General features: G+C 45.7%; 1 protein-coding gene across 1 annotated transcript in view; it reads left to right on the forward strand.

Annotated features, from left to right (window-relative positions):
- The window catches only part of MRPL53 (mitochondrial ribosomal protein L53), a 195,354-nt gene that overhangs the window by 146,621 nt on the left and 30,230 nt on the right, over positions 1-18,503 (forward strand). Inside the window, exon 2 of the mRNA XM_069621268.1 lies at positions 2,884-2,996. Within this exon, the coding sequence (XP_069477369.1) occupies positions 2,884-2,996 (113 nt within the window). The remainder of the gene's footprint in view (positions 1-2,883; positions 2,997-18,503) is intronic.

Genomic DNA, 18,503 nt, shown 5'->3' on the forward strand with positions numbered 1-18,503 from the left:
TCAGAATAAAATCCTCATAATTGCAGATAGGAGAGCATCATTTTGCAGTCTTCACTCACGTGACCCAGCAGAGCCGAACAATGGCTATTTACTCATGGTGAGAAGAGACGCAGTTCCCAGCGAAGCAGAGAAGATAGATACATGCATTGCCACCAAAGGACTGCAACCTGTATGCACTCTCTCAGGCTAGGTGATCAGACCAGTGGCAACAATGGGAACACATCGGCCTTCCCATTACCTTGAAAAGGTAAGGTACACCGTGCGCTGAGAACAGAACGGGGTCACAGGCCTGGGAGGACCCGCTATAGCCAATCCAGACACTCCGATTATGGAGCGGTGTACAATGTTGCACAGGCCAATGGTCCTTGTGTGACCCTGCAGCAATGTAGTAGATCGTTTTTGGGGATGTCTCAGGCAAAGTCACCTGACATGCTGGACCAATGAGGCCCCACATGTATATGGGTTCAATAGGTAGTCGCCTAAAGTAACCAATTGGGATGTTGCGTAGGTTTTTGGGGGGTGAAACAAGCTCGGGGGCTGTGATTGCCAGAGATTTGTGATTTACTGTATGATCCCAGTCTATTGGAAAATAAAACACCGAAAACCTTTGCCCCATGGTTTAGTCTTCCGTTATTGCCAGGGGAGGCTCTGGTTGGCCTTTGATACTCTGCTGGTTTGCGATATTGTTTGTGGGCCCCCCCAGTCCTCTGGCATTCTACACTACCATGGCAACACAATGCACTTATTTTAGAAAACCCACTTACTATTTAAAATAAAAATATCTCAAAAAAAGACTTCCCTCCTACGTACAAGACATTATGTTTATCAATGCATTAGTGTTGTTTTACTCATGTACATCAGATACTATCAGGATTAAGGAGTGGATTCGAAGCTAGTTATCCGTGCGCTAGTGATCACTGTTTGGATCCAGGTAGGGTTAGCAAGAGAATATGAAAGGTGCAAGCAGCAATCACACTGGTCCCACCAACCAATCCACCCTGGTTGGTACTAGTAAAGAAAGCAAATGAGGGATGGGAAGGTAATGCGCTTCACACCTTTACAATAATGCATCACAGAAATTTGAGTATGTTTAATGAGGTGATGAACAGCCGACACGTGTTTCAACACACAGGTCGTCTTCAAGGCGCGCCCAGTGGCTGTCTCAATAAATCTGGAAAATCCAATTGGATAGCCGTGTACACTAGACGGCAATAAGGACCAAGATCGTCATCTAATTGACAAAAAGGAAGAAACGTACATGCCACAATGGCTGAGGTGCATATATCGCTCGGTAAATCAAGCTGCGTTAGGAAGAACAGGGAGATCCCGTACGTTTCTTCCTTTTTGTCAATTGGATGATGATCTTTTATTTATTTTTATTTTAGCATTTGTATAGCGCGCTGCAACCCGTGGGCATAGAGGCGCTGAGAAGAATACATATGCAGGCTTGCTTGAGGGTTACAAGATAGCGGCCCAGTACAGTTGATAGAACAGTTACATCAAATACAGTAGGTTACAAGTCAGGTGCAGTAAGCATAGACAGTCATAGACTGAGACAGTAGGGGGAGGCAATTTAGGTGAAAAGCTTGGTCTTCAGGGCTTTACGGAAGGTTGTGTGTGATTCGATCATCCTGAGTTGGGCAGGGAGGGCGTTCCAGAGACTTGCAGCCAAGGTAGGGAAACTGGAGCCACCGGCTCTGACTCTTCGTGTATGAGGAACAGTGAGGCGATTGGCATACGCAGACCTGGATGGTCTGGCGGGTGTTTTATGGAGATCCTCTGAGCTAAGTAGGTAGGTGCCAGTCCATGGATGCATTTGTGTGCAATGGCCAGTGTTTTGAAAATGATCCTTTCTTTGACGGGCAGCCAGTGGACCTGCCTTCTTTCCCCAGATATGTGCTCTCTGCGGATAATATCCGTTGCGGCCCTCAAGGCATTGTTTTGAGCAACTTGAAGTTTTGCCAGGTTCTTTTGGGAGGTGCCGGCATAGAGTATGTTGCCGTAATCTAGCCTCAAACCTATAATGGCTCTTGCATTGGTGATGCAGTTGTCTTGTGATAAAAAAGGCCTCAATGCATTAATTAGTTTGGAGTGGTAAGCAGCTGAGGAAGCGATGGCATTACCCTGTCTGTCCATGGTCATGCTTGGTTCCAGGTATACGCCTAGAGTCTTGATGGCTTGATCTTGGTCCTTATTGCCGTCTAGTGTTCAGGGCCATCCAATTGGATTTTCCAGATTTGAGACAGCCACTGTGCGCGCCTTGAAGATGACCTGTGTGTCGAAACATATGTCAGCTGTTCATCACCTCATTAAACATACTCAAATTTCTGTGATACATTATTGTAATGGTGTGAAGCGCATTACCTTCCCATCCCTCATTAGCTTACATCAGATATTATGCTCAACATGTTTCTCTCCTTAAGCATAAATATAGAACATTCATCAGGGGTTCAATATTAGGCACGAAGTATGAATGAAATAAAACACCCCCCAAAATAAAAGTAAAAAACGGGTTTTCTGGCGATGTAAAATCCGGCGATGAAAAGTACCACGATCAAAAATAGGTTGGAGAAATGCGTGTATACCTTTGTCTAATAGCTTCTCAATACGTTTTGGTCCCTTTCCCTTTCCCCCTCAAGTTCAGTTTAAATACAACTGTGGATTTATTCTAATGCTGATTTGATTTAATTGCACAATATTGATATATCCTGTGAGGAAAGCTTGTTTAGATTGTTGGCATGTGATTCTAAGCAGATGCAAGCCACAGAAAGACTAGTATTGGCTATGTAATGTTTGTGAAATCCACACACGCAAACTTGCACTGCCCAAATCATCACAGAAGCCAATCTTACTGCAATTGCTTTTTTTCTTAATCCCATTCAGAGAATTTCTGAAAACTATAAGCTCAAAGGATGTCCGTTCCACCAATGCAAAGTGTGAAACTGTGACTGAAGTAAAGCACGATAAGTCTGAACCCTTGGTCAACGTCACGTTTGGTGAGTATGTTGTCTTGCAGAAGTAAGCCTTTATCTGCAATACGCCTTTGTTTGCGTTGTCTTCACATGCCAACATTATCCATTACATTCAGGAGATGCCTGTCCTGTGTTCATTTCTCCATTATGCATCCAGGACTCCTGAATTGAATCAATAATGTTGGCATTTATGATATTATTACAGTTTTTAAATTGAAGAGTTAGCTTCTGTACATTGAGCGCCAGCTTCTGGGAATTCTAGAGACCAGGTGATTTTCATAGATAAGTACAGTAAATAGCTAATCATTTATTTTTAAATAAGGTGTTTCCACATTCTCTGCATGCGCCGCATGCGCCATATGATCTGTGCCGAACCAGTACCCCCTGGTGGCATGATCACAGAATCATCAACCAACTTCATACTTGGACAACCGTAATATCACGCTGTCTTCCTCTCTACCAGGCAAAGAACATCGTCAATGCCTTGTCAGCTCAGCGTAGTTTTCCTTGGTACATTCTTCACAGCATTTTGCCTGATTTCATAAAACATGTAAAACTGTAAAACTAGCAGTGGCGCATGTACTTCCTTCTGAAGCTTTCTCACACTTGCTTCCCGATTCGTTCCTGGTACCTTGTTTTAAATGGCCACCACTGCTTGCATACCCATTGCTTTCTTTGACTCGTCACTACCGGAGATGAACGGCTGGTCTGTGCTGTAATGCCTTTTCAAAATGAATGGAATGCAATGTAGGACATGCAACGAATGGAGTTGCATTTGGTGAAGAATACACCTTGTGCAGGGTACCATGGATTACAATTCTACTTTCTACTATATGCTCTGCACATGGACAGCCACCTACATGGCCATTAAACTCTCCCCTTCCAACATACACAAAACCCATCAGTGTTCTGCTTCCCTCCCACTAACGTGTACAACACAGGCCCCTCCAACGCACCCTGGCACTTCGGACAAACCCCACCAGATAAACGATATACCTGCACGCAAAACCTGTGTTTTTCCAGGCAGCCTGCCCACAACAATGTAACAGCAAAACCATCGTGCGGTTATCCTGTGTCCCAATTTACACAACCTTGCCTATCACTTGGCACCAAGAGACGCATATGGCAGCGGGGTGTGGCCCAACCTCAATAACATAACATCTGGACTCAGCGAGACTCCGTAAGTGGGACTGATGTCATGTAATCGGCACTGGTTATTGTGGTAAATATGAGTTGTGTGGACATTGCTGCTGAATGTGCCTCCGCTTTTTGTGTGCAACACTCGCCACCTCTTCCATTGCCCTTCCCCCCCCTCCCTCCACACGCATAACGTATGCTGCTTAAAATATCAGGTCATTATAATGTCTGAAACCTGTGCAACGCTCTCACACATCCTCATGTGATAATTAAGAATTAAGTATTTATATTGCCTCCGCAATGCAATGTAACTATTAACATACACTACTTTATAACTGAGGGATTGTTACATAACCTCATTCATAAACTGCAGTAATCTGCAGTGCTGGAATGACCATGCTCGTCGCACCTGTTTTTTAGTACCCATATAATGATCAAGGTGCCCGTGAAAGGTAAGGTACTTTACAGCTAGCCCAGAGCCGCTTGCCATTTTAACACCCATGCCCTGCATACACTTTAATTAGATAGATTCTTCTATCTTGGGAGTGAGAACACGTGCGTTGCAATGAATCTTAACAATTGAAGACCCCTCTTCATTATTCTAATAGCTGTATTTCCTATGGTGCCAAGTATGTCTCTCACCTTATTAACATAAATATATCCTAATTTTCTAAAAATACAAAGATGCAGTATAAATAACTCATTACCTCTCATACATGGAACATCAATATGCTCTCTCTGCCTAATGTTTGTACTACAATCCCTGTCTCTAGTTGAGGTTTTACAACATTGTAACTAGCTGAAAAGATGTTTAATTCCTAAACAGTAGCATAGCGTTTTATACATATTATTCTATCTGCGGTTTTGGTTTCCGCTCCACCAAGGGGCCCGGCACCTGCTGCTTTCCATGTTTCGGACTAAGATTCCAGTGACCCCTCACTACTAGCTCCGATTGCTCCTGCTGATGGGAGTTGCAGTTGAAAACATCTGGAGAGTCAAAGGTTACGGGCTCCCTGCCTAACTCTGTAAATTATTTGTGCCTCTGGGTCACGTGGCATACTCTTCAGGATGTGGTGTTTTTGACGCAGTTTGTTTCTCACAGTCCCACTCCGTCATGAGCTGGATTAGTTGGTGGTTCTACTTTTCTAGATCTCTACGTCATTGCTGAACATGTGGGCTTCTTTCTATAATTGAACGTGGGCTATGCCTCCTAATATAAGCATGTGTTCTGAGCAAGCTGTTGGCTGCTGGCACCCACCTACTGCCTCACTCATTTCCTCTAACTTTGCCCCTCAAATTATGTGCATCCCCTTTGCTACTCTGTCCCACTTTTCCTTGCACTCCATTTTCTTCTCATTCCTCCTGCCATGAAGATGAGGCTCCTGTTTGAGCTCCAGCTGCCATTTTGATGGTAGCCATCTTGGTTGACGGCCCTTTCTGTGCGTGGGCCTACTAATTTAGGGGGTCGGGCGTTACTATTGGTTATGGTCTGCCAACCCCGTCACTGTAGTTTATGGACGATTCTAATTCGGAGTTAATGTACTATTCATTTTTATATGGCAAATTTTGCTACGTGTCTACACTCTTCTATGTTTCTTCATCTCACTTCTTTCTAATGTGCTGCCTTTTCTCCAGACTTGTGATGAAGTCTGCTCATAAGCGGAGTGCAGCACACTGCTTTTGCTTGTGCTAGGCGATGAGGGAGTAAACCCGGGCACAGATAACGCTATATGAGGTTTAAAGGCCTGAGGTGTTTTCTTCTCTAGCTTTAATTCCCTGTTTGAGATTGGCTAGGCTGAAAGCAGCCAGGGGGCGTGTGGTATCATAGCTGGTGTTTTGTGTGCAATAGGACAAACCTTTCCTGATTTGAAAGTGAGTCAAGTAGAATGTATATGGCTTACTTATTGGAAAGTATTCTGGGGCTTTGTCTCTTATATTAGATATTGGAGAAAGGGTGCTCTGGGTCAAATTCCAAGACAGTGGACGATGTAGTGCTATTTGCGGAAAGCCTGGAATTAAATTCTATGTGTTCTTTGGCATTAACTGATTGCTCTAACCAGCAATTGTGTTGTGTGTGGTGTTGCAGAAAATCTGAAACCACATTTTATTTGTAATGGAGAAATTGTGTATATTAGGTAAGGGGCCAAAGGATGACGGGAGGCAGCTGGTCCAGGTAAGTGTCTTTTATTGTAAGACAGAGGAGCACCCCAGGAGGTAGGTGGGGATACACCAGGCATCCGACTCATATGGGAAATGCAGGTGACTCGACTAACTAGCACAAATGGAACACTGGGGAGCATTGCACACATCAGGACATGCCGTGGTGGGACAACCAAGGTTCCATGCACTCCGAAGCAAACGTGCAAGACAGGAGGAAACACTGTGTATGCTCTTTAAGGCCAGAACATGGATGGACTTTAAACTGGGCCGGTTTCACAAAGATCTTCTCCAACTGCCAGTGACATGTGTGAACAGGTGGAGATAAATGTTGCATTCTCCAAGTGGGCAGATCCACAAAGGTGAGTCGAGTTTCCATGGTCAGATTCTCCCCCACACAGAATTTGTGAGGGGGCGCTTGTCTCCGGAAGGGACTGTCACGTCCACAATTGCATACCATCACTGATGCAGCAGTGATTGCTTGTTCCAGATTCCCCAGCGCTTGGGTTCTGCTCTCGTAGGCCTGGAACAGGACGAAGCTCAATCCAGAAAGAGGACTTTTCACACCCTTGACAGAATTAAACTGCCCCATTTTTGCTTGCCATGCTCATATCGGTTTCATTTTTTTTACGTGTTATTGACAGTGCTGGACTGTTCAAGGTCAGGCGCTTCCAATGATCACCCAACACGAATACCACTCAGTACATGTGCATGCAAGGAAGCAAGGCATGTTTAATTGTCAGGTGTGCACTGGACACTTGGGCATGCATGTAGATGCTGCCCCCTGCAACCCTCAACACACATCCACTCTGTGAGTCCTGCTCTGATTACTTACCGGTAATCATTACTCCTAGTCCTACTCTTCCTTGTCACAGTACTTACCTCATGAGGCCCCTGCCTCCGACACAGCACCTTCTTTTATTTCTTTTTATTTCTATAACTCCTCCCCCACACCCTTGTCACTTAGTTTCAACTTACCAAGCCGTAGCATGGGACCTTCCCTGCAGGGAGGGTGAGGAGGCTCGTCAGTACTGTGACGAGGAAGAGTAAGACTAGGAGTAATGAGGATTACCAGTAAGTAATCCGAGCATTACCTCCACGTCCACTCTTCCTTGTCCCAGTACTTACCTCATGAGGTATACCAAAGTAGCAACGGGAAAAGGTCCCAATGAGACAGAGTCAAAACAGTGCAGAAACACTCATCTTTAATAACTCCAAATTTACATCCCCACAGACAAAAACCCCAACCCCGAAGGAACCAACCCCCGAGTGGGAGATTTTCAACCTATAGTGGTTGATGAAGGTGCTCTGATCAGCCCAAGTCGCAGCCCTACAAATCTCCTGTAGAGAACCCCCACTTGCATCGGCCCATGAGGCCACCAAACCTCTGGTGGACCGCCCCTGAACGTGCACAGGCACAGGCTGGACAGAAGCCACATAGGCCATGGAGACCACAACACGGATCCATCGGTTAATGGACACTACAGATGCCTTACGCCCAGCCCCAGCCGGGCCAAAAGTAATCAGAAGACTGGCGGAAAGGGGCAGTCCTAGCCAAATACTCCAACACCGCCCGCCGCACATCAATGTTATGCCAAGCCACTTCCTCTGGCGTTTGCAGATTCTGAAAAAAAGCAGGGAGAACCAGATCCTGAGAGGTGTGAAACCGAGAAACAACTTTAGGGAGAAACTTCGGATCGCACCGCAGCACCACCGAGTCTGGCAGAACCCTCAGGAAAGGTGGTGACATAACAGAGCCCCAATATCCCCAAGCCTACCAGCAGAAGTTATGGCAATCAGAAAGGAAGTCTTCAGCGTCAGATGTTTCATATCAATCTTGGAAATGGGCTCAAAAGGAGGCCCCTGAATGAACTTTAAGACAAGAGGGAGATCCCAAAGTGGAAGCCCCTTATAAGTACAAGGACGGGAAGAAGAAAAACCCCTGAGCAACTTCCCCACCAACACCTCCCCATCCAAGTGCCCATCAGAGTCCCCCAAAAGGAATTTTATGGAGGCCCACTGAGAGCGAAGCGTGGAAACCGCCAGGCCCTTGTCAAACCCATGCCGGAAGAATTGAAGGATAGCGGGAAGGCCAGAACGTAGGGGAGGGATCCCACACCACCCACACCAGTCCCGGAAATGGCTCCAATGCCTGCCGTAAGCCTTGAGAGTGGAGGGTCTAAGAGCATTCTTTATGGACTCTACCACAGGACCAGAGAACCCCTGAGATATCAGCCTAGCCTGTGAAATAGCCACACTGCCCATTGTATCTGGCGGACCCACAACCGCAGATCCCCCTAGAAGGGGACTAGGCCACTTCGGAACCAGCCAAGGCTCCTGGGATCGAAGCTCCAACAGAGAGGGGAACCAACTCCGGCGGGGCCATAACGGAGCCAACAACAATAGTCACCCTGGACACTCTGATGCGCTGAACCACCCAGGGCAGAGGAGGAATAGGTGGAAAAGCATAAAGGGGACCCTGAGGCCACTGCACAGAGAGGGCGTCCACCCCCCATGCACCCTCGGCCTGAAAACGAGAGCAGAAGAGGGGAGCTTTTGCTGAGGCCGGAGATGCGAACAGGGGTCCCGAACCTGACACAGATCTCTGCAAAGACCTGGGCCGACGAGACCAGTTCCACCGAGGAGGGGAAACCAGCGGCGGCGAAGATCCGCTCTAACATTGTCCACCCCCCCCTGATATGCAAAGCCACCAGGGACACCAGATGTGATTTCCCCCCATGCGCCTATCTGAGCTGCCTGGGCATTCAAGGAGCGGCCGGAACCCCCTTGGCAGTTGACGTAAGCCACAGCTGTTGTATTGTCCGTCCGGACCAAAACTGCCCGGCCTACCAGCAACCTCCTGAAGTACACCAGAGCCCAGAGAATGGCACCCAACTCTCGCCAATTGGATGTTGAATGGCTTTCTTACGGATTCCCCAACCCCTGAGCAGAGAGGACCCCCATCGTAGCCCCCCAACCCTTTCCACTGGCATCGGTAGTAAGTGTGGTCACAGGAGGAATGATCAGGGACACCCCAGCCCGTAGTTTCGGAACCCCCAACCACCACTGCAGGGAGACTCGCAGCACTGCGGACAACGGAATCAAAGCCTCAAAAGCTTGAGATGTCGGGAGCCAGTGGGAGAGAAGGTAAGACACCAGGGGGGCGTAAATGAAGACGGGCCCTGGGAACTAGAACACGCAAGAAGCCATGTGCCCCTGCAATTTCAGCAATAGGCGAGCCGGGACATGCTGCCTCCTGAGAACCTTGCCCAGAACAGCCAGCAAGCGACGGACCCTCTCCAGGGACAGGAACACCCTCCCCATCCTGGTGCAAACCTGTGCATCAATGAAAACTAGATCCTGAGAAGCCTCCAGTTGAGACTTCTGCCAGTTCACCAGGAAACCCCAGTCCTGCAATACCTGGCAGACCAATCGGAGATGAGACATGACAGTCTGCCGGCAGGACGCTTTGATCAACCGATCGTCAAGGTAGGGAAATACCTGAATGCCCCGCAGATGTAAGTGTGCCACCAGGGCAGCCACCAGCTTGGTGAATACTCTGGGGGCTGATCGCAGTCCGAACGTGAGCGCACTGAACTGAAAATGTCGGATCCCACTGCAAAGCGGAAGAACTTCATGTGCCAGGGACTGAGAGCCATGTGGTAATAAGCATCCTGGAGATCCAGAGATGTCATCCAATCCCCCTTGAATGACATTGGAAGAATGTTCTGTAAAATCTCAATTTTGAAGTGTTCCTACGGGACCAAGTAGTTCAGGGCTTTGAGGTCCAGAATTAGACGATACTTCCCCGAAGGTTTGGGGAATAGGAACACCCACGAGTAGAACCCCTGACCCTGAACAGGCATGATGTCTGCCTTTAACACTAATTCGGAGAGAGCTGCGTCCATGGCCAACCTCTTGAGCCGAGACCTGGGAACCACAGTCCGAACCATGCAATGCTGGACAGGAGGAGACAGGAAATGCACTTGATAACCCCTTTGCATTGTGTCCAGAACCCATGAGTCGGAACGCCACCTTTCCCATACTTGAAAAAACTGCTGGAGCCGCCTGCCCACCGGCAATTCCAAACTGGCAGGACCTAGGTGCCGGGCCAGGATGCGAAGAGCGTGTAGGACCCCGACCCCCCCTCCCCACCCCCTAGCTCTCCGAAAGAATGTGATGAGGAGCCAGGGAAAGACCTGCTGGTCACTGGACCAGCACCAGAGGAACACTTCTTGGCCGTTGGACGAAGCTTGCGTCGAAGTTTGTCAGCATGTTTGTCCGCCCTAAAAACTTTGTGCACCTTATCCTCAAGGGAATGTCCAAAAAGCCTAGACCTAGTGAAAGGAAGTTTCAGGACAGCCGCTTTCTGAGACCCATCAGTCTTCCAGTCCCTCAGGTGCAAATGCCTCTGGGCAGATACACCAGCCCCCATGGCCATGTCTGAACCACGCACCCTATCAAAAGCCAGATCGGTGAAAAGTTCAACTGATCTCTGCATGTCTGTAAGCAAAGGGGCACAATCAGAGCCGTAATTCACCGCCTTTTTCAACTTCCTGAAACCATTCTGCACCGTTTCAGCCGTGTAGGAGCCGTAGATATTTGCTCGAAGGGCCAGATGCACCCCTGCAAGAACCTTGTTAAGGCCGGAATTAACTCGGCGGTCCACTGGATCCCGGATGGCCGCCTCCCCGGCCGACATAGAGGAGCAACCCACCAGGCTGGCGAGGATATCGTTGACCTCAACTGGATCACACAGTAAAGTCTCGCCCTTCAATGGGTAAAGTTTGGGCATGAAGGGGGGCATTGCAAACTTCTCTGGGTCATGCCATTCCCAAAGGATTTTCTCCCGGATATCGGAAACCAATGGCAACCCCTTCCTAGGGGTATGCCTATACTGGCGAATAGAAGGGTTGCCCCCACCACCGGTACCAGGGGCTTCGAAAATCCCATGCAATCCCCCACTTGAGCAAGCACCTCCTCCACTCCTTCTCTGTCCAGATACTTCCCTTCTGCATCAGCCGAAGAAGATCAAGAAGAGGCCGATTACTCAGTGCCAGAAGAAGAGGAGGATGAGGAAGATGGACCCCTGCGCTTGTGTCCATGAGTATGTGTGCGACTCCCTCTATGATGCATAAGTAGCTTCTTCAACTCCTTTCTTTTCAGGGAAATACGCTTAGCCCTCTTCTTTCTCTTTCTGTATAACTCCGGAGAAGATGACAGGACCAGATGCCTGCTCTTTGCAGAATGTTTTCCCATGTTGAGTATGTCCAAAAACAGTGACCAAAGGAAGCCTGCTTCACCACCAAAGCCCACTGAACCAAGGCTCCACATACAAACAATTGCCAATGTGCCTCTCCCACATTCAAATAGAGGCCAGAAAGAACAACCACCAATAGGAATAACGACAATTAATTCCTATGGCAACACTGCATGCTTGCTGCATCAGAGACGGAGCCCACCCACCTCTGGATCATTTGGATCAAACAAAAAAGGAGCCACCAAGCAGTGCACAGCCGCCCATGCAGCATGGCAACAGGAAAAACATGCCCCCAAACTCCTTACCTTAACCCGGGTCTGTTTCCAAGGACCCGGGCCATGATACCCTGCGCTGGCTATAGCCTTGCAGAAACCAGGCAAGGCTGCCTGACTCGACTGGGTCCCGAGCCCCGCAGGGAACCCAGGGGTCTTGCCGCACCTGAGGGAGCCGAAGGCCCCGCCACACAGCCCCACCAGGGGGCAAGCAATCTGAGCTCCCCCACGCCGGGAAGAAAAAACAGAGGCAGGAAAAATTAAACTAAGTGACGTGGGTGTGGGGGAGGAGTTATAGAAATAAAAATAAATAAAAGAAGGTCCTGTGTCGGAGGCAGGGGCCTCATGAGGAAAGTACTGGGACGAGGAAGAGTGGACATGGAGGTAATGGGGCTTGCATGCAAGGGCTGTGGCTGCAGAGGCGAGGTGCACTTGGCATTCTGCTTCCTCTACCCTTGGAGAATGGGACCATAGAAAGTATAGGAGGGACTGCCTTGTGCAATCAAATGTAACTGTTTCACACATATAATCAGCACACCTTTACATGAGAAAAAAGTTGGATACTGCCTAAGCCCTTACTTGCAGAATAAAACCCCCTTTCTGTTTCTGGCTCCATTGCATTTAAAATAAAGGACGTGTGAAAGAAAGACGGGCAATAGTTGTTCCTTTTAGTCTTCACATTATTTGTATTTGATGTTTGTAATCCTGAACTAATCTTGATTACCCAATTCTGTTATCTAATGTTCTACCTGAAACTTAAACTATCCGAGAGATCTTTTTTTTGCACCTTTATCTAATGTTAAATATATAAAGGGCATTCATGCTCGTTAGATGACGACCCAACACATAAATTGCTTCAGCCTCTTTTTCACCAGGAAGTGCTTCTGGGGTTCAAAACGCAGCCCCAAAACACCTTCAATTTAATAAACCAGTCAGTGATGCGAAAAGGCATCCAATTCTTTTAAAAGTTCATAGAAGTATTATTTAGAGCTTGACTGGACACTAAACCAAACCAAATGAAGAGTCAAAGTGACACTGAGTGGAAGTGAACAACATATAAAGCGAGGATGATGGTTAACGATCTTGTGGTTTCTGAGAAGGATCCTGTGTGTGTTCACTATCATTTGTTTTATTTCTTCTACTGTTGTCCTTGTAACTTTTTTTTTTAAGGTCTATCACAAACCAATAAAACTTAAAATACTTAAAATATACTTCCAAATACAGTTACCATGCAACCATTGATTAAAACGGAGTTTGGCATTTCTTATCTAAATGTTTGCTCCACTCAGACCTGCAACCTGGAGACTCTGGGTTTTTCCACTCTTCTCCGACTCTGCTGGTAAGAACGTAGTCACTTCGGGTTTCCTGGATATCGAGAAATTCAGCCGATGCCATCATGCGATTGGCTACTGAAAGACTACAGCAGCCGATCACATAGCGGTGTGGGCGTAGAGTCAGTATGCAATGCAAATACCGCCCATATCTGGAATCCTGACCTGTACAGCAACACCACAGGGTAGTCTTTTTTTTTTTAAAAAAAAATATATATTGTTTTTCTTTTCTTTTTTTTTTAACAACATGTGGGTGGGCAGGTGGGCACAGTTTGGAGACCACGTGGGTGTGGCTCGGGTCACTTATTTCTCCAAGTTTTTGTTTTTCTAATGTAGGCAGGTCTGGCTTCATTTTGAGCCCTAATATTCACAAGAGCATTAACGGGTATTTGTCTAGGGAAACAATTGCGCTCCTTCCGCTAGTCGTTTGAATACTCAACTTTAAAACAGTTACAGAGCTATCTTGAAGTCCCATAGGGGTAGGATTAGTAGAGTTTTTTTTCTCTAACACGCTGGAAAATATATAACATGCTCTCAAACACTACTACTAACGCGTTGATCCTCATAAAAAAAGTGAATCTATTAACAACCAAAATATACCCAGCAAGTTGAAAATAGTATATCCTAAAATTCATATGATATTTATAATGCGCCTATACACAAGTGTTTCAAGGCGCGACAAGGCAAGGGATGGCAAACGGAGGGAGGACAAAAAACAGGTATCTTACTAGGCCTGGTGACATTCAGATCATGCAAATGCAAGGGAACAGGGCGGGGAGATGTGCCGGGGGAGGAAGATGGAAAAGTACAGGACAAGGAAAACAGAAGCAACAAGTCGTGCAGCCAACGGGTGGCAAGTGCGTGTGCTCAGAAGTGTAGACAACGAGTGTCCAATAAGTGGAGAGGGGACTGGTGGGTTACAGATACAGACCAAGTACAGGGGGTGCCAAGAGGCAGTGCTGCTTTGCAGCAGGACAAGCGGGGACCTGGGCCCGAATTCAGAGGGTGGCCAGGTGTCCAGTGCATGGATCAAACGGGAGCAGGGGAGAGGAAGAGAGAAGGCAGAAGCAAAGAGGAAGGTTTTGAGGTGCTTCCGGAACCAGAGATGGTTCCGCTCAAGTTTCAGAGAGGCATGGAGGCTGTTCCAGAGGAAGGCACCAGCCAAAGAAAGAGATCTGATCCCTACTCGTTACTTGGAGAAGTGACTGACCCTTGGGGAGTTGGAGGAGCGGAGCACCCAAGTAGGAAGATATCTCGGTAGAGAGTTGGAGGTATTACGGTCTCTGGCCCCAGAAAGCCTTGTGGACGATGCAGAGGGTCTTGAACTTCATCCTTGTTGCCACGTGGAGCCAATGAAGAGATTTCAGTGCTTGAAACTGTGTTTGTGAGGTTCCAAAACATCTGAACTTCAATGTTCAGCCAATGGGTCTGCATCACTGTTCTTCTCTGAGGCTGTTCCTGGAATCAAGAGAAAGTATTTATGTTTTGGACTTTGTTTGCTACTAACCTTCCAAATGAGTTTTTATGTACAATGCACATCGACACCTCTTTCTTTTAATTTCTTTAAAAAGAAATACTAATTTGACCACTTCTGGGTTGGGACCTTTTATCACGTCCAGTTGAAATGGCATGCACACGGTGGAATGGACCCCTCTGCCATCACCGCCCACCCCCCGCCCCCAAAAATTGCACAACAAAAAAATAGATGTTCATAAATCGTCATTGACTGCCTTTCTTGGTTCTGCAGGAGCCTATAATCCTGTCCCTTAATAAGCCACAGGCCCCCTACCCTCCCCCTCTGTTTTGCCACAGAAAGCACCATAAGAGGGGGATGATGAGCACACATTCGGTAAGGGAACCTGAGGCCTCACAAATTACACTGTCACTGTAAATTTGTATTTGCTGGCCATGTGGATTTGAACACCATACACTCCAAATATGTAGAAATAGGTAAAAATATTAGTTCATTCAATTCGGATATGTAATAAACAAATTTAAGGTGCAGAGGAGAAACAGCCCTGGCATATGGGTTGTCAATACAATAAGACACAAATAAGTTCCCAGTTAGGGAACTCCCGTCCCCTGCACACTATCAATGGCTAGATAAGCCCAGTAGTTTTAGAGTTGTAGGAAGAACTGTTTCAGTAAATATCTTTTCTGTAGGTCTGAGGTGCAAATTTCATGCAGAATAATCAGTCTTTTTTCTTTATCAAATTTTTCTCAAAAAGAATTTATTAAAAACATATATGCCCAACGCGTTTCGAGATCATTCTCTTCATCAGGGGCTGAAAGTTCATTCAATTTTCATCAATCTACAAATATTCAGAAAAAGAAAACACATATGTATATATCAGTAAATCATCTAGACCCATAATTTTATGCAGATATCCAAATTCAATCACCTTCTGGCAAAATAATAGCCATTTTTGATACAGTCCAAAGAACCTAAAATGTTTTCTCACAATGTGCCATTTTTAACAAACAAAGTACATTTGTGCAAAACCTAAATTGTAGGTGCTTTAGTGGTTCATAGACTGTAAGAATTGTCTAGAGGTTTGGTCAACCATTCAACACAATCAATGTTAAGTATATCAAAATACAGTGTATTTCAAATAAACATAGTAATTTAGGAACTGTGCATACCGTGTGCTGATCAGTGTGCCTTCCTAAGTCGTAAAAAGTGGGAAGAGGGCCGCGTGTTCACCATGTGGTTCAATGAAGGTCTACCACACCTGAGAAAATATAGATACAGAATAGTGTAAAGGAAAGGTTTCTCGCACTATCATCAAAACTAAGAGTAGAAGCACTTACTAGTGTGGTTTGTGCTCCTTCGAGTACAAGGTAAGTAGCGGTTTGGACGTGAGAATCAGCTGTCCGGCTCGGGCGAGAGCCGCTGAGATCAGTTGTATTCACAGAATCGAACGGTAGAAGCTCTGTATGTCTATATCAGAGGAGCAAGATAAAAGCGGGAAAATAAAGACCCTTGCTAAGAGGGAATGTCTAAGAAAAATGAAAATAACAGAATATTGAATATACTTACAAGCAACTAGATGGCTGCAGATGCAGTAGGGAAGCGTTCGAATGTTGCCGTGTAAGTGATTGAAAAACATGGCCGATTAAATATGCGTGACGTCATCACTTTGCTGACGTGTGTGATGTCACGACTGTAAACATGTTGTCGTGTGGCGTATGAATAATAGAGTGTAGATCCAATGAAATAAGGACTCTGGGTAGCTGGTACTGTATATGTTGTTAGAAAACTATCTCCCTCGTGGAGTGTACGAGTTATATGTTGTGCGCAAAGAAACAAAAAGTGACATCTCTCACAGGGAATTGGACAATCTGTGTACATCGGATAAACCCGGGTAAGGGGCGGTGGAGGTACAAGATGCCAAAGTGTCAGAGTAGAGCGGATGAGAATCTCAGAAGGTTTTATTTAAAGAAAGGGGGAGGTAGATCTGGCTGATGTTAGACTAAAGGTGCAATGTTAGGAAGTTGAAGAATATCTGTTAGACATAAGGTATAAAGCCCATTACAAGTCCTGTCTCCCCATAATGGAGTGCACAATCTAATTGGGGTAAAAAACATTCCTGGTCTCACACCACAAAGTATAAATCTACACCTATGTAATACAGGTTGATTCTGACTCCGCTGAAGTTGAAAAATTATTTAAAAAAAAACAAATAACATTTTTGAAAGACAATTTCCACAATAACCCACTCAGTTAATAGAACTGTACATTTTTTAACCACATCTATTCATTTTGTCAACAACGTTATTCAACGTTATTCAATTCTTCATTGAGACCATGTGGTTGGACTACGTCTAATTTGTGTATCCACCATAGTTCCCTCTGTGCTAATTTCTTAGCAAAATCTCCACCTCTAGGTAATGAATGTACTGTTTCTAAAACTACCCAGCGTAGTTGGGTGATGTTATGGCCGTTCTCACGAAAGTGTCTTAATACCACACTAATAAGTGCTTCTACTCTTAGTTTTGATGATAGTTCATCCAAATGCGAGAAACCTTTCCTTTGCACTATTCTGTATCTATATTTTCTCAGGTGTGGTAGACCTTCATTGAACCACATGGTGAACACGCGGCCCTCTTCCCACTTTTTACGATTTAGGAAGGCACACTGATCAGCACACGGTATGCCCAGTTCCTAAATTACTATGATTATTTGAAATACACTGTCTTTTGATATACCTAACATTGATTCTGTTGAATGGTCGTCCAAACCTCTAGACAATTCTTAGTCTATGAACCACTAAAGCACCTACAATTTAGGTTTTGTACAAATGTACTTTGTTTGTTAAAAATAGCTCATTGTGAGAAAACATTTTAGGTTCTTTGGACTTTATCAAAAATGACTATTCAGCCAGAAGGTGATTGAATTTGGATACCTGCATAAAATTATGGGTCTAGATGATTTACTGATATATACATATGTGTTTTCTTTTTCTGAATATTTGTAGATTGATGAAAATTGAATGAACTTTCAGCCCCTGATGAAGAGAATGATCTCGAAACGCGTTGGGCATATATGTTTTGAATAAATTCTTCTTTTGAGAAAAATTTGATAAAGAAAAAAGATTATTATGTATGAAATTTGCACCTCAGACCTACAGAAAAGATATTTACTGAAACATTCCCACTACTCTAAAACTACTGGGTTTATCTAGCCATTGATAGTGTGCAGGGGACGTGAGTACCCTAACTGGGAACTTATTTGTGTCTTATTTGCTGGCCATGGACAGGCATCGCCAAAAGCTGTTCAATTATCCGATCAGTGACTATGCTTTGAGAGTAACGCAATTCAAAGTGGGACTCGTGTTATGAAGCCCCAGTGAGTTATGAAGCCCCAGTGATAAAACCAGGAAAATAACCCTAGCTCTTGCTTCTGCCCTGGAGGAGAGCCTGGCTAGCTTAAAAACCACTGTTACCAGCGGCTACTTTGAGTCTCCTCAGAACAAATGGTGTCTTACAAACATCAATATGTGATATTGTTTAAATAAAGAAGAATTGAGGCACATTTAAATATAATGGATCGCACATAATGGGCAAAAAGTTAGTGTGCATCTCATGTGGAAGTTAGATTTGCAGTGCAAGTGGTTACCGAGCGCTAACTCCTGCCACCTGGCTAATGCCTGACACCCGGGAGCTGGTTTTAGCTCCGGCTCGTGATGTCCTAATTTAAAACCCTGCAATTTGCGTTTGGAAACAGGATTTCATTTCTTGGGTTGCTCTTCTGTATACCAGACCAGCGGCTGACGTTAAGACCAATGGGGTAGTTTCAGAACCTTTCTGTTTGGAACGAGGCACGCATCAAGGTTGCCCTTTTTCTCCTATGTTATTCATTTTAACGATTGAA

The sequence above is a fragment of the Ambystoma mexicanum genome, chromosome 5q (genome assembly GCF_040938575.1).
Source record: "Ambystoma mexicanum isolate Mex_15411 chromosome 5q, UKY_AmexF1_1, whole genome shotgun sequence".
Taxonomy (NCBI): domain Eukaryota; kingdom Metazoa; phylum Chordata; class Amphibia; order Caudata; family Ambystomatidae; genus Ambystoma; species Ambystoma mexicanum.